This window comes from Protopterus annectens, chromosome 5.part0, assembly GCF_019279795.1.
Source record: "Protopterus annectens isolate FY-2018-M chromosome 5.part0, PAN1.0, whole genome shotgun sequence".
Lineage (NCBI taxonomy): Eukaryota > Metazoa > Chordata > Ceratodontiformes > Protopteridae > Protopterus > Protopterus annectens.
This window is the reverse complement of record NC_056735.1, coordinates 861,527,707-861,540,827: the sequence shown is the minus strand read 5'-3', so window position 1 is coordinate 861,540,827 and position 13,121 is coordinate 861,527,707. Positions and strand designations below refer to the sequence as shown.

The 13,121-nt window shown below is 45.0% G+C and overlaps 1 protein-coding gene across 4 annotated transcripts in view; it reads left to right on the top strand.

Annotated features, from left to right (window-relative positions):
• ARHGEF7 (Rho guanine nucleotide exchange factor 7) overlaps positions 1–13,121 on the top strand; it is a 2,881,265-nt gene that overhangs the window by 1,078,713 nt on the left and 1,789,431 nt on the right. For all 4 annotated transcript variants that reach the window (XM_044072654.1, XM_044072651.1, XM_044072652.1 and 1 more), the window contains one exon: positions 596–684. In XM_044072654.1, the coding sequence (XP_043928589.1) occupies positions 596–684 (89 nt within the window). The remainder of the gene's footprint in view (positions 1–595; positions 685–13,121) is intronic.

Sequence of the window (13,121 nt, the reverse complement as noted above, 5' to 3'; positions counted from 1 at the left end):
AATGAACTTCGATGCTGTTTCATGCAGCAGATCCATAGGATTTTCCATTTGCCTGTACTCTGCTTCCTTTTTAGAGTTTTGCCATTATTATTAGGTTATGTGAACTTTCTGAGTTTGCTTATCTGTAAGTTATGACGATGATATGGTCTGCTTGTGCAAGTTAAAATGAAAAGTAGGACTGGGCAAGAGTTGGCAAACAATTGGTGTTGCCATCCTCCTGCAGTGAGGCACATAGCATCCATCCTTTAGAAGTAGCAAGCTGACATCACTACTCACTCCCACAGTTCCCCCATCCAACCACTCCAAGTCTCATTTACTAATTGAACTAGGGTCATTTGGGCATACCCATGGCTTTATCCCTGTACATCATAGGGCCTACTAAACTGTAATTAGAAAGAATGTAGGACTTGAAAGATGCTGGACCTCTTTTAATATGAATTAAAAGTTAATTTCAGGATATATAGAAAACCATTTCTGTATCATTTTGCATAGCTATCCAGACACACAAGAAAGCATGTATTTATGAAAAGAGGGGAAACAAATTGCTTTCTTCTGTCAGATTGTAGAGTGACAGTTGATTTGTTTTCTCTTACAGAAAAGCCAGTATCTCCCAAGTCTGGGACTCTCAAAAGTCCTCCAAAAGGATTTGACACATCCACAATAAGCAAAAGCTATTATAATGTGGTAAGTTTATCTTGGCATGTGTTACATGTGTACATGGACTTTACCCAAACTGTAGGTAAGAGAGCAACTAGATATATCTCCAGATTGTTTACTGTACAGTAGACTTAAAGCTGTTGGTGGGAGACTTGCTGTCATTTTGAAGATGCTTGGTGTATATGAAAATGATGCTCTTCTGAGGATAGGATTCCTAAGTGCTGTTATTTTATGCTGCATGGGTAACGAGAAGCTGTAGTGGACCTGGATGATATTAATAAGTACTAAGTACTAGAGAAGAAACAAAGGGTTTGATTGGAGAATAGCATGTCTTGAAGCTTTTCCTTATTGTGTATGCATTTCTTTGCTTCAGAACCCACTGCTTGAAAACTGCTTTGCCCATGCTTCTAGATGACTAGCATCTGTGCACCATCTGATGAAAAATTATATTGAAATACTCAGCTCTAACGCTGTTGAATGTCAATGCACAGCCGTTATATTTTCATATTCGTTATGGTCCTGTAGTGGGGATATACTGCATAAAGTACAGCAGGGAACACTGTCTAAGTAGCTGGAATGTGTTCTGGAAGGGCCATTTGGAGTAGCTGTGAATGTGACAAATGTGCATAAGGCATTTTGGTACAGATTTACTTTTAAGTGGTTACAAATAATTATTGATTTTTCAAGGGCAATATAGGGTAGATGACGCAGGTTGCGCCATGCAAAAAAAAAAAAAAAATCAGTCAAGGAGGAAGTTCAATGTATAGATCACTGTTGGTGTAGCTTAAGGTATATGGGTATATGCTTCTGTATTCATAACACAAGGGAGTCCACCTCTGGTCGACTCTCTTATGTCCGGCCATTTTACAAACGATAGATGCTACCGCTAGGGTGCATGTGACGTCCCAGGTCTCTCTCTGTGGACATAGGCCAAAAACAGATTCTGGTTTTCAAAATGGAACTCAGCACGCACCTTCCTCAGAACTTTTCTACTGCCTGTGTGACTGCCAGCTCCGGCCATCGCTCGTTCGGAAAAGTGATCCTCTGTGAAGTGCTCATCTTATCCGACATCAGATAAGTACCCCACAGGGGGTTTTGATTATCCTTTGTTACTGCTGTGGGTTTTTTCATGTCCGGTAGAAAGGGCAAGTGTAGGTGTGGAAGGCAAATTCCACATAAAGATATGCATGAGCTCTGCCTGTTTTGCTTAGGCCAGGAACACGACCACACTACTTGTAGTATTTGCCAGGCCTTTGTTCCCAAAACCCTCAGGAGTCGCTGAGCTGCCTTAAAACTTTATTTAGAGAACCAAGGTCTAAAGTGCTTGGCCAAAGTGATGGATCTGACTTCGGGCCCCTCGGATGAGCAGCCAGTCAAAAAAGCAAAAAAATCTAGGCCTGAACCGAATGCTGTGCCCTCCCTTCCAGCCGTCCCTTTAGAGGCCGATGAATGCCCACAGTCCGAGCTGGAATCCTTGTACTTTCCTTTTGTAGGTAACCAGGTGGAAGACGTTAAAGAAGCCGAGGGCACGTCGCAGAGGGAATCTCAGCTGTCCAAATCGGTTGCTGAGTGGAAACTTAGGCTCATCATATCCAAGGATCTGTGTGGGGTCTCGCAAATTGTGGTTCTTGAGGATGTTAGCTCTGATATTGTTGAGTGCCATCTGGCGTCCGGCCCTCCCACTCTTCACCAGATCTCCGATACCTCGATGTCAGAGTCCCATAAAAAGGAGAAAAAGCTAAACATCTTGCTCCTTTGCTGACGCCCACCACTTCCAAACAACTTCCTGACTGGCAGGCCTTCACCTTTTGAATGGCTTCTTAGCCATAAGCCAGGCCGTGACTGCATCTACCCCTAAGGTAAACCTGCTCCGGATGTTTCATCTCAAGAAGAAGATTCATTAGGGGATGAATCTCTCACTTATTCCTCACAGATTGCTTTCCCAGAGGAGGAGTCTAATGGCTTAGATTCCCCAGGAGATGAATCACCTTCAGGGAAACCATTGCTCAAATGAAAGAATTCTTTAAGTGGGACAGCAGTCAGGTTGCTGAAACCCAGAAGAGGTATTGTTAACTCCTGCAAATGGAGTCTCCCAATCCGTCTGTTGTTCCTCCAGTACATCTGGCCTTCTTGGATGCATTCCTGGCTGTCTCCAAAAACCCTGATTCACAACCTCCCACACGCAAATGCCCAGACCGGTTTTATAGGGTCCCTGAGGACACTAAATTCTTGTACAAAGCACCCTGTGCAGACCCTTCAGTCATTGCTGTGGCTACAGAAAAAAACTGCTAAGCTACCCCCTTCCACCTCCCTTCTGCCCTCTAACAAGGAGAGCAGGTTAATGGAGTGCCTAGGGCAAAAGGTCTACACTTCTGCTACCCTAGCAGTTAGAGCAATTAACTACCAAACCCACATGGCCAAATGTTCCCTGGCTCTGCTAGTTGATGTGACTAAACATTTAGGGGACCTCCCTGACTCCCCAGCCAAGGCTATAATATCTACGCTGTTGCATTCCTACACCCAGGTGACCACGCACTCTGTTAAATGCAGTTATGATGCAGTAGAGGCCTCCACTAGGGCTGCTGCTTCAGTGTCTGTCATTAGGAGATACTCCTAGCTTAGGTTGCAGCCTCTCCCTGATGGCATTAAGTGTAAACTCTTGGACACACCCCTAGACAATAAAAATGTATTTGGTTCAGCGGCTGCTGACCTTTTTAAGGCCCTCCAAATGAAGGGCAAGGAGCTACAGGATCTGAAACACATTCTTGTCTCACCAATCCCATGATTCCAAAGGAATTACCGTACCAGAACCTCCTCTGTGAGAAGGCCTGCCAAACCGTTGCCAGCCAAAAGCAAGAAGGACTCCAGGAAACATGCCTCAGCCAGACCTGCTCCCTCTACTCCTGCTACCAAACAACCCTTTCAGGATAAGCCTGGTAGCCTGTGACCATCAGGCACTGGATCCAAACACCCTACTTTCCATGTGTCTCTCCTTCCTGCCTGCCTGCTTGGAATCAGGTTACCCAGGACTCTTGTGTCCTCTCTATAATAAAACAGGGATACTTCATGACTTGGGAGAACAAATCTACTCCCAAAGGCATTCCTCAACCCCTTGAGAATAACTGCCTTCCTTCCCCTCAGTTCTTCAGGAACTCCTAAATCAAGGAACCATTCAAGAAGTTCCTGCACATGCAAAGGGAAAGGGATTTTACTCCAGGATGTTCTTATTTCCCAGGAAAGAAGGTCCATTGAGACCAATCCTGGATTTGGCCAATCTCAACACCTTCCTTCAAGTTCCCTTCATTTAGCATGCTCACTCTTCCTACCCTGTGCCCCCCGATCCTACCCAGTCCTTCTTAGTATCCTTGGATGTAAAAGACGCCTAGTTGCACATTCCAATCCATCCCCTCTTCAGGAAATTCCTCCGCTTCTCAGTGGGTTCTGCACACTATCAGTTCTGTGCTTCGCCGTTTGGGCTCTCCACAGCCCCAAGAGTGTTTACAAAATGCCTGGCACCAGTCATGGCCTTTGCCAGAACGAAGGGAATCCAGCTCTTCCACTGCCTAGATGACATCCTGATCCAGGCCCCATCAGTTCCTTTGGCTCTATAGCTTCACCATTTCTCTCTTGAGAAGTAATGTAAACCTCAACTAATTCATCCCTGATTCCTTCTCAGGATAATGTGTTCCTGGGGTGCAGGATCCTAACAGAAAATATGACGGCCTGTCTTCCCCCAGAAAAAAATATTGTCCCTCACTATTTACTTCAAGGAATTACTCCCTCTAAAAGCCATATCAGCCAGGGAGATGTTCATCGTGTTTCACTGCTGCAGTCATTACACTTGGGTTATCCTGCCGTCAGGCGGTCCCGCAGTCAGCCAGAGTTCCAAAGTCTTGGTCTGGCGTCAGTTGCTGTCGCTTCTTCCCTGACGTCAGTGCGCCAGGGGTATATAAGATGCAGCCGATGCCATTTTCTTCAGTCTTTCTTGCCGCGCGGTGCCCAAAGCAAAAGCAGTTCGCAAGTGCCGGTCGGCCGACTCCTGAGATTTTGTATTCGAATTTCAGAACCGAAGTCTTCAATAAAGCTAAGTGCCCCGTTGGGGAAACTTTTTCTTGCCTCAGACCGATGTCAGTAAAAGTTAATAATTGTATTTCTTGTGGGAAGCAAATACCTCATAAGGATTTTCATTCTTACTGTATTCCATGCCTAGGCCCAGACCACGACGTCACTAGTTGTCGGTTTTGTGCTAGATTTAACAAGCGCACTATTAAACGTCGGTTTGATTTTGCTCGCCATTACTTTGGCCGAAGGTTCAATTATACCATTCCATCGGAACAACCGATGACCAGAATACACAAAAAACGCAAAGACAAGGATAAGGACAGGCATCCGAGGTCCAAAACTGACGATGACGCCTCTTCTAGGCCAGTCGCCGGTTCTCAGTGAGGCGCTTTCGCAGCCCTTGACACCTGCTACCTCAGAGCCACAGGCCGCCTTCGACTCCCACGTGGAGATGTCTAGGCCTCTGGAAACTCAAGGTATTGGGCCTACGGAAACTAACCCCTTAGATGGGTCCAGAGCCGCTGAGCAGGCATCGGCTTCTGAGGGTGTTTTCAGACCTTCACAGCTTACCATCAAAACAACAACCAAGTTTAAAACTCCATTAAAGACAAAGAAGCAAGTACAGCATTCACCTGGACAGGCCTCCATGCCTAAAAAACAGATGCTCAAAATGGTCGAAGACCTAATTTCTCTGATCAGGGGTTCCCATCCCCCTCCTGATAAAAGGCCTAGGGAGGATACAGGCTATGATTCCTCTGACCAGGTTTCCATTTCTTCTGATTCCTCTTCAGACCAGGGATACTCTTTACCCCCCCTATGAGGACTCTGATGCTGAAGAATCAATCCCTTCAGCCTCTCCTCCTGAGGATTACTGTTTTGGGAAAACTTTACATACCATGAGGGAGCATTTCCATTGGGAGGGCCAAGATTATTCAGAATCCAAGAAAAGGCTTATTGCCTCAGCACAGGCCCCTTGCTGTTCCGCCAGTGTTAGATATTGTGGATGATGTGTTCTCTGAATCCAGTTTAAATCCTGATTATTTGCCCCCTGCTGCAGTCAAGCCAGACAGGTACTACAGAGTCCCTGACTCCCACAGATTTCTTTATAAAACCCCTGTTGCTGACCCAGAAACTATTTCCCAGGGTCCCAAAGGGGTAAAGGATTCCACGGCTAAAAATCCAGTTTTCTCTGACAGGGATTCTAGAGCATTAGACAGATGGGGGAAGAAAGTTTACACTTCTGCAACTTTAGCAGTAAGGGCTTTAAATTGCCAGTTTCACATGCTTAAATACCAACAATATTTAATGTCTTTGATAAAACAGAAAATGCTTACAAGTTCAGAACACCGATTTTAAGGAAATGCAGGATTTATTGCATGCAGCTGAACAAGTGGGAAAACATACTCTGCAATGTGGTTTTGATTCATTAGAGGCTTCTTGTAGAGCAGCAGTTACGGGATCTGTGATTCGAAGGCATGCTTGTTAAAAGAACAAGGTTTACCTGATCATGGAAAGGCACAATTATTGGATGCTCCTTTACAGCAGGATATTTTATTAGGTGTTAAGGCAGAAGAGGTATTAATGAAAATGGAGGATAAGGCAAAATCTGTGCAAACAGTAAAGGATTTCTTACAGGTACAGCCACCTCGATTTAGCAGAAATTGGTCTTCAAAAAATTGGTCCTTTCCAGTGTCAGACAGACCACATAGAGGCAGATACAGATGCCCAAGAGGCAGATCTCAGCCCCAAGGCTCTTACAGACCTCGACAGTGAGGTGCTTCAACCCCAAAAGGAGGCGAAGACAAGTCACAACCTTATAGGAAACCGTCCCAATGACTCCCTTTTCATATGCCAAGCACTTACCTTTTGGCAACTCCCTTAGGGGGAAAACTAGCACATTTTTCACAAAATTGGCATATAATCACCCAAGACAAATGGGTTCTGAATATTGTGTCTCAAGGTTACAGGTTCCACTTTCACACTCTACCAAGGCCAAAAGGAATGCCAGACCTGCCACAAAATCAGTGGGCAGAGGCACAAAAATAAATTACAACCCTCATGGACATGATAGCTATTCAAAAAGTGCCACAACAGGAACAAGGATTTTACTCAAGACTTTTCCTGGTCCCCAGAAAGGACAAAGCCTGGAGACCCATACTGGACCTTTCTACTCTAAATACTTACCTGGATGTTCCGAAATTCAAAATGTTGACACTACAGCAGCTTCTTCCCATGCTGGGCAAGAAGGCTTGGCTTGTTACTTTGGACCTCAAAGAGGCATACCTGCATGTCCGTATCAGACAAAATTGCAGAAGATACCTCAGATTCATAGCTGGCTCAATGCATTACCAATTCTCTTGCACTGCCCATTGGCTTATCTACTGCGCCCAGGGTCTTCACAAAATACCTGGCACCAGTAATTGCATTTTGCAGACAAAAAGGAATTCAAATATATCCCTACTTGGATGACTGCCTTATTTAAGCAGAGAGCAAGGACATTCTTCTAAAGCATCTGGCGTTTGTAAAAAGATTGCTAATTTGCCTAGGGTGCACAGTAAACGAAAAGAAGTCAAAACTAGTGCCCTCACAAGAGATAATATTCCTGGGTGCCAGCTTAAATACAACTGCCCAGATGGCTTATCTCACGCCAGACAAGCAAGGACAACTGACTCAGTACTTTCAATTGATGGCAACAAAAACCCAACTCCCTGCAAGAAAAAATCTGCAGGCCTTGGAGTTCATGGCGTCCTGCATACTACTAATACCATATGCCAGACTGCATATGAGGAAATTACAGTGGTACCTAAAAAGTGTTTGGACTCAACACTGTCGCAGTTTGGGAACAGTAATACCACTTATTCCCTGCCTACAACAGGAGTTTCAGTGGTGGGCACAGGCATGTCATCACAACAAGGGACAGACTTTCACTCTACCCACAGCCAGGCAGACACTAACAACAGATGCTTCGGATTACGCCTGGGGAGCACACATGGCAGGGTAATGTATTCAGGGCAAGTGGGCTGCAGACCAAATGCATCTCCACATCAATCAAAAAGAGATGCTAGCTGTACAAAATGCCCTAACAGCTTTTAAGGACCTTCTGCATCCAGGACAACTATTACTAAAGACAGACAACACCACAGTTATGTGGTACATAAACAAGCAAGGGGGCACTCATTCTTATCCCCTCTGCAGACAAGCCATGACCTTGTGGAACACAGCTCTAACTTATCAAGTTCATCTGCAAGCACAGTTCCTGCCAGGAAAGTAAAATACTCTGGCAGACGACTAAAGCAGAAACATCATGGATCCTCACGAGTGGAAATTAAATCCACAAGTATTCAGCATGATAATGCAAAAATGGGGGAGCCCAGACATAGATCTTTTTGCTTCCCCAATGAATTGCCAACTACAGAAATTCTGCACAAGGACTTACCACACACAAACATGGAACGTGGATGCTCTCTCTTTCAGCTGGAAAAGCCTAAAAGTTTATGCCTTCCCACCACTGCCTCTCCTTTCAAAGGTGCTCCTAAAAGCCAGACAAGAAAAGACATAAATGATCCTGATTGCCCCAGACTGGCCACGCCAGCACTGGTACCCAATCTTAAAGAACTTAGCTCAAGGCCCACCATGGATTTTACCTCAAATTCCTCATCTTCTGACTCAATAAAACAGTCTGATTCTGCACAGCCAGCTCAAAACCTTAAACCTGGCTGCATGGCAGATTCCTTAGTCAAGCAGACAACACCTCTCTCTAAAGCTGTTATGGATGTCCTTTTGGAGGCCAGGAGGCCTAGCACCAGGAAATCCTATTCAGAAAAGTGGAAGAGATTCTGTGCCTGGAACCAGGCTCAAAGCTTTGACCCTCTTGTCCCAAATATTCCTCAGATATTACAATACTTAACTGAGATGCTGGACAAAGGCCTATCCTTTTCATCCATTAAGATCCACGCCTCTGCCATCTTGGCTCATTACAACACAGATCCTCCTATTTTCTCTCATCCATTGCTAAAACAGTACCTCAGATGGGCTAAAAACATAAGACCGACCCGGAGAGTACCAACACCAACTTGGGACCTCAATTTTGTCTTGGAAAAACTAACTTTACCTCCTTTTGAGCCAGCCAATTCAGCAGAATTAAAATATGTGTCATGGAAAACTGCTCTGCTTCTGGCAATAACCTCAGCATGAAGAGTCTCAGAGTTACAGACACTAATGGCAGTGGAGTCTTTCATCATTTTTCACCAAGACAGGGTTTTTTTAAGAACAAACCCTTCATTTATGCCAAAGGTGGTATCCAGTGTTGCTCTTAACCAAACTATTCACTTGCCAACTTTTTATCCAAATCCCCAGAATAAAGGGGAGAGACTTCTGCATTCATTGGACATACACAGGCAGTTACGTTTCTACTTGGACAAAACAAAAGCTTTCAGGAAAACTGAGCAATTGTTTGTAGCATATGTTGCAGGATCACATGGAAAGGCTATTTCAAAGCAGACCATTTCAAAGTGGATAGGACACTGTATCTGTTTCTGCTACACACAGCATGGGAAAACTGTACCTAGCAACATTAGGCCACATTCCACCAGGGCAACAGCCACTTCAACTGCCTATCTTAGAGGAGTACCTACCAAACATATCTTGGAAGCTGCAACTTGGAGTTCAGTGCACACCTTTACCAAACATTATCACTTGCCTCTTTATTCTAAATCCAGGGCTGGCTTTGCCACTGCAGTGCTGCAGGGCCTCATAGCCACCACAAATCCTCTATAGAACCAGCCACCCTACCTCAGCTTTGGGATTCAACCCAAGTGTAATGACTGCAGCAGTGAAACACGATGAACATAGTACAGTTTTGTACCTACCATTAATGTAGATGTTCGAGTGTATTCACTGCTGCAGTCCAGGTTACCTCCCTCCATCCCCTCTTTCTTAGCTGGGACTTATCTATACCTTTCTACCCTATACTACCTATGTGGTGTATTTGCTGGTAACTGAATGTTTTGGGTTTACTTTTTATGTATGTTTTATTAGCAATATGTATTGCCTACCTATTTGGGGGCACCTGACATTTTGGGCAAGAAAAACTGAAGAAAATGGCGTCAGCTGCATCTTATATACCCCTGGCGCACTGACGTCGGGGAAGAAGTGACAGCAACCGACGCTGGACCAAGACGTTGGAACTCTGGCCGACTGCGGGACCACCTGACGGCAGGATAACCCAAGTGTAATGACTGCAGCAGTGAATACACTCGGACATCTACATTTATGGTAGGTACAAAACTGTACTTTTCTCAGGCTCCTAGGATTCATGGCCTCCAGGAAATCCTGTGGTTTCCCCTGGCAAAACTTCACATGAAAGTTCCATTGGTACTTGAGAACAGTCTGGAAACAACATCTGCACCCCGTGGAATGCATGCTTCCAATGCTTCAGTGCCTTTCCAGGGAACTGAACTGATGGATAGCTCACATAAACTCCAACCCAGGCCTACCCCTGCCTCCCAAACAAGACCTCTTCACAGACGCCTCAGACACAGGTTGGGGAGCAACCTTAGGAGAATGGAGAGTGAAAAACCCATGGACCCTCACTCAACAGAAAGAACACGTCAATATCAAGGAAATGAAATCCCTGATATTGGCCCTACAAATTTTCAAGGATCATCTCCTTCCAGGCACGCTGAGGTAGTACACAGGCAATACCATGGTGCTGTGGTACATCAGCAAACAGTTGGGGGCAAGGTCCTACTTCCTGTACAGGTTAGCCCTGCAGGCATGGGAAAATCGCTCTGGATAGACCAGTCAACATCCAAGCTGTCCCTCAGCAGACAGTGTGATGGCAGATACTCTAAGCAGGGCCACGACTCTGTCTCACGGATGGATGCTAAACAGAAATGTGTTTGTGGACCTGGTCCATTATATTCCAGATGTGGATCTGTTTGCCTCCCCCATGGACAGACCACTTCCAACCTTCTGCTCCAGGGTACCACACCCCGAAGCATGGAGGGTGGATGCTCTTATTCACGTGGAGGGAGATGTATGCTTATGCGTTTCCCCCCTTCCATCTAATACAAAAAGTTCTGCTCAAAGTTCAGAAAGAACAACCTCAAATCTTGTTAGTGACTCCCTATTGGCCAAGGCAATACTGGTTCCCCCTACTAATCCATATAGCCAATGGCAGTCACCACAACTTACCCCAATGGATGGACCTGCTCACTCAGGAGAGGGGAACGCTCATACACCCACAACTGTCCACTCAGAGCTTTACACTGTGGATGATAGGGCATTGATTCCCTTCAGACACCTTTACACAGAGGATGTGCTTCATGTTTTGCAGAGGCCAGAAAACCAAATACCAGAAAACCATACCTTTCAAAGTGGAACAGATTTTCTACCTGGTGTCAAAAACACAGCTTTCAACCACAGGTAGTAGAACCCCCAGTGGTCCTGTCTTACCTGTGTGAATTGATGAAGTCTGCACTGTCCTATTCCTCCGTCAAGACCCACTTATCGGACATCTCAGCATGTCTGCCTCTCACCCCTACTTTGGCTTCTAGGCTGGAAGTTAAACTTTTCTTAAAAGGGATTCTGCACCTCAGACCCCCAAGGAAGCCCATCCTGCCTCCTTGGGATCTTAACTTTGTACTGGAGAAATTGACACTGCCACCCTTTGAGCCAGCCAAAGACTGTTCTCTCCAACATTGTACATGGAAAACCCTCCTCTTGATGGCCATTGCTTCAGCCAGAAGGGTCTCAGAACTACAAGCCCTTATGGCCTCCCATCCTTTTACTGTTTTCCACAAAGACACGGTGTGTTTGTGCACCAACCCTACCTTTATGCCCAGAGTCATTAATGAACTGTTCCTGAATCAGGCCTTCAATCTACCCACCTTCTTCCCTTCACCCCAAAGCCGAGCTGAAAGGATACTACATACCATAAATGTTCACAGACAACTTAGATATTATCTGACCAAGACCAAACCCTTCCGCAAATCAGACGGGCTTTATGTATCTTACTACCCAAGACTCCTGGGACACCCTGTTTCCAAGCAAACCACGTCCTTTTGTATATCCAAAACCATCACCTTTTGCTATACTGCCCATGGCAGAAGGCTTCCCTTCCCAGTAAAGGCGAACTCCACTAGGGCAATGTCCTCTTCTGAAGCCTTTTTCAAGGGTCTGTATGCAGCTGCCATTTTAGAAGCAGCTACATGGTCCTCTGACCATACCTTTACCAAACACTACAAGTTGGACATTGCATCTAGGGCCAGAGCAGAGTTTGCTAGAGCCATCCTTCATGGGTTTGTGGAAGGTGCTTCTGTTCCTCCACCCAGTTCTTAATGCAGGAGCTTTTGCACTCTCCCTTGTGTTATGACTGCAGCAGCATATGATTAGAAGAACATAGTATTGTTGTGAAAATTCTTACCATAACTTTAGGTGTCCTTCTTGTCTATATGCTGCTGTATAGTTTCCCACCTTGCCTTCCCCCTTGCACTTGCCTGACTCCTGAGTACCCACTCTGTAGTAGCTGATTCCAGTGGCATTCAGTTCTAAGGAAGGTGTGTGCTGACATCCATTTTGTACCCGATGTCTGTTTATGGCCGACGTCCACAGAGAGAGACGCGGGATGTTACAGGCACCCTAGCTTGTAGCATCTATCTTTTGTAAAATAACCAGAAGAAGGAGAGTCAACCAGAGGCAGACTCCCTTGTGTTATGAATACAGCAGCATATAGAAGATAAGGACATCTAAAGTTATGGCAAGAATTTACACAATACTCTCTTCAAGGCTGGGCAGATAAGAGCCCTTCTGGTGAAAACCTTTCACTGCATCATTTTTCTGAGGGGGAAAAGTGTTTTTTTTTTTTTTTTTTCTTATGAAATGATTTATTTTATGCTAGGTGATGTTTTTATTATGGACTGTCATATTGGTAAGAAGATTTTTATTTGGGAAATGTTTGCTTGAAGAAAAGTGCAAAAATCAGTTTTCTTCATTTCTGTATAGAATATGTATGTGAGAGGCATGATATCCTGCTTCTGAGGACTGTCACTGAAAGTTTTACCTCAAATCCTTATGTTTTCTGTCAGAAATTCAGTTTTTCTAGCCCCAGATGTCAGGTGCCCCCCTAATGGGAAGCAATTAAATCTATAAATACAAGGGTATACCTCCAACAAGAAAGCAAATACACCAAAAAGCTTTTTGAGCATAGTAAATGAGAGTAGAGGTAGAGCCAAAAGAAGAAAGGGGACTGGAGGGAGGGTAACCAGGACTGCAACAGTGAATACACTCGAGCATCTACATTTATGGTAAGTGTACACAACTGTACTATGTTCTTCGTGTTTCACTGTTGCAGTCATTACATTTGGGTAGATTCCCAAAGTTAAGGCTGGGAGGAGGAATTT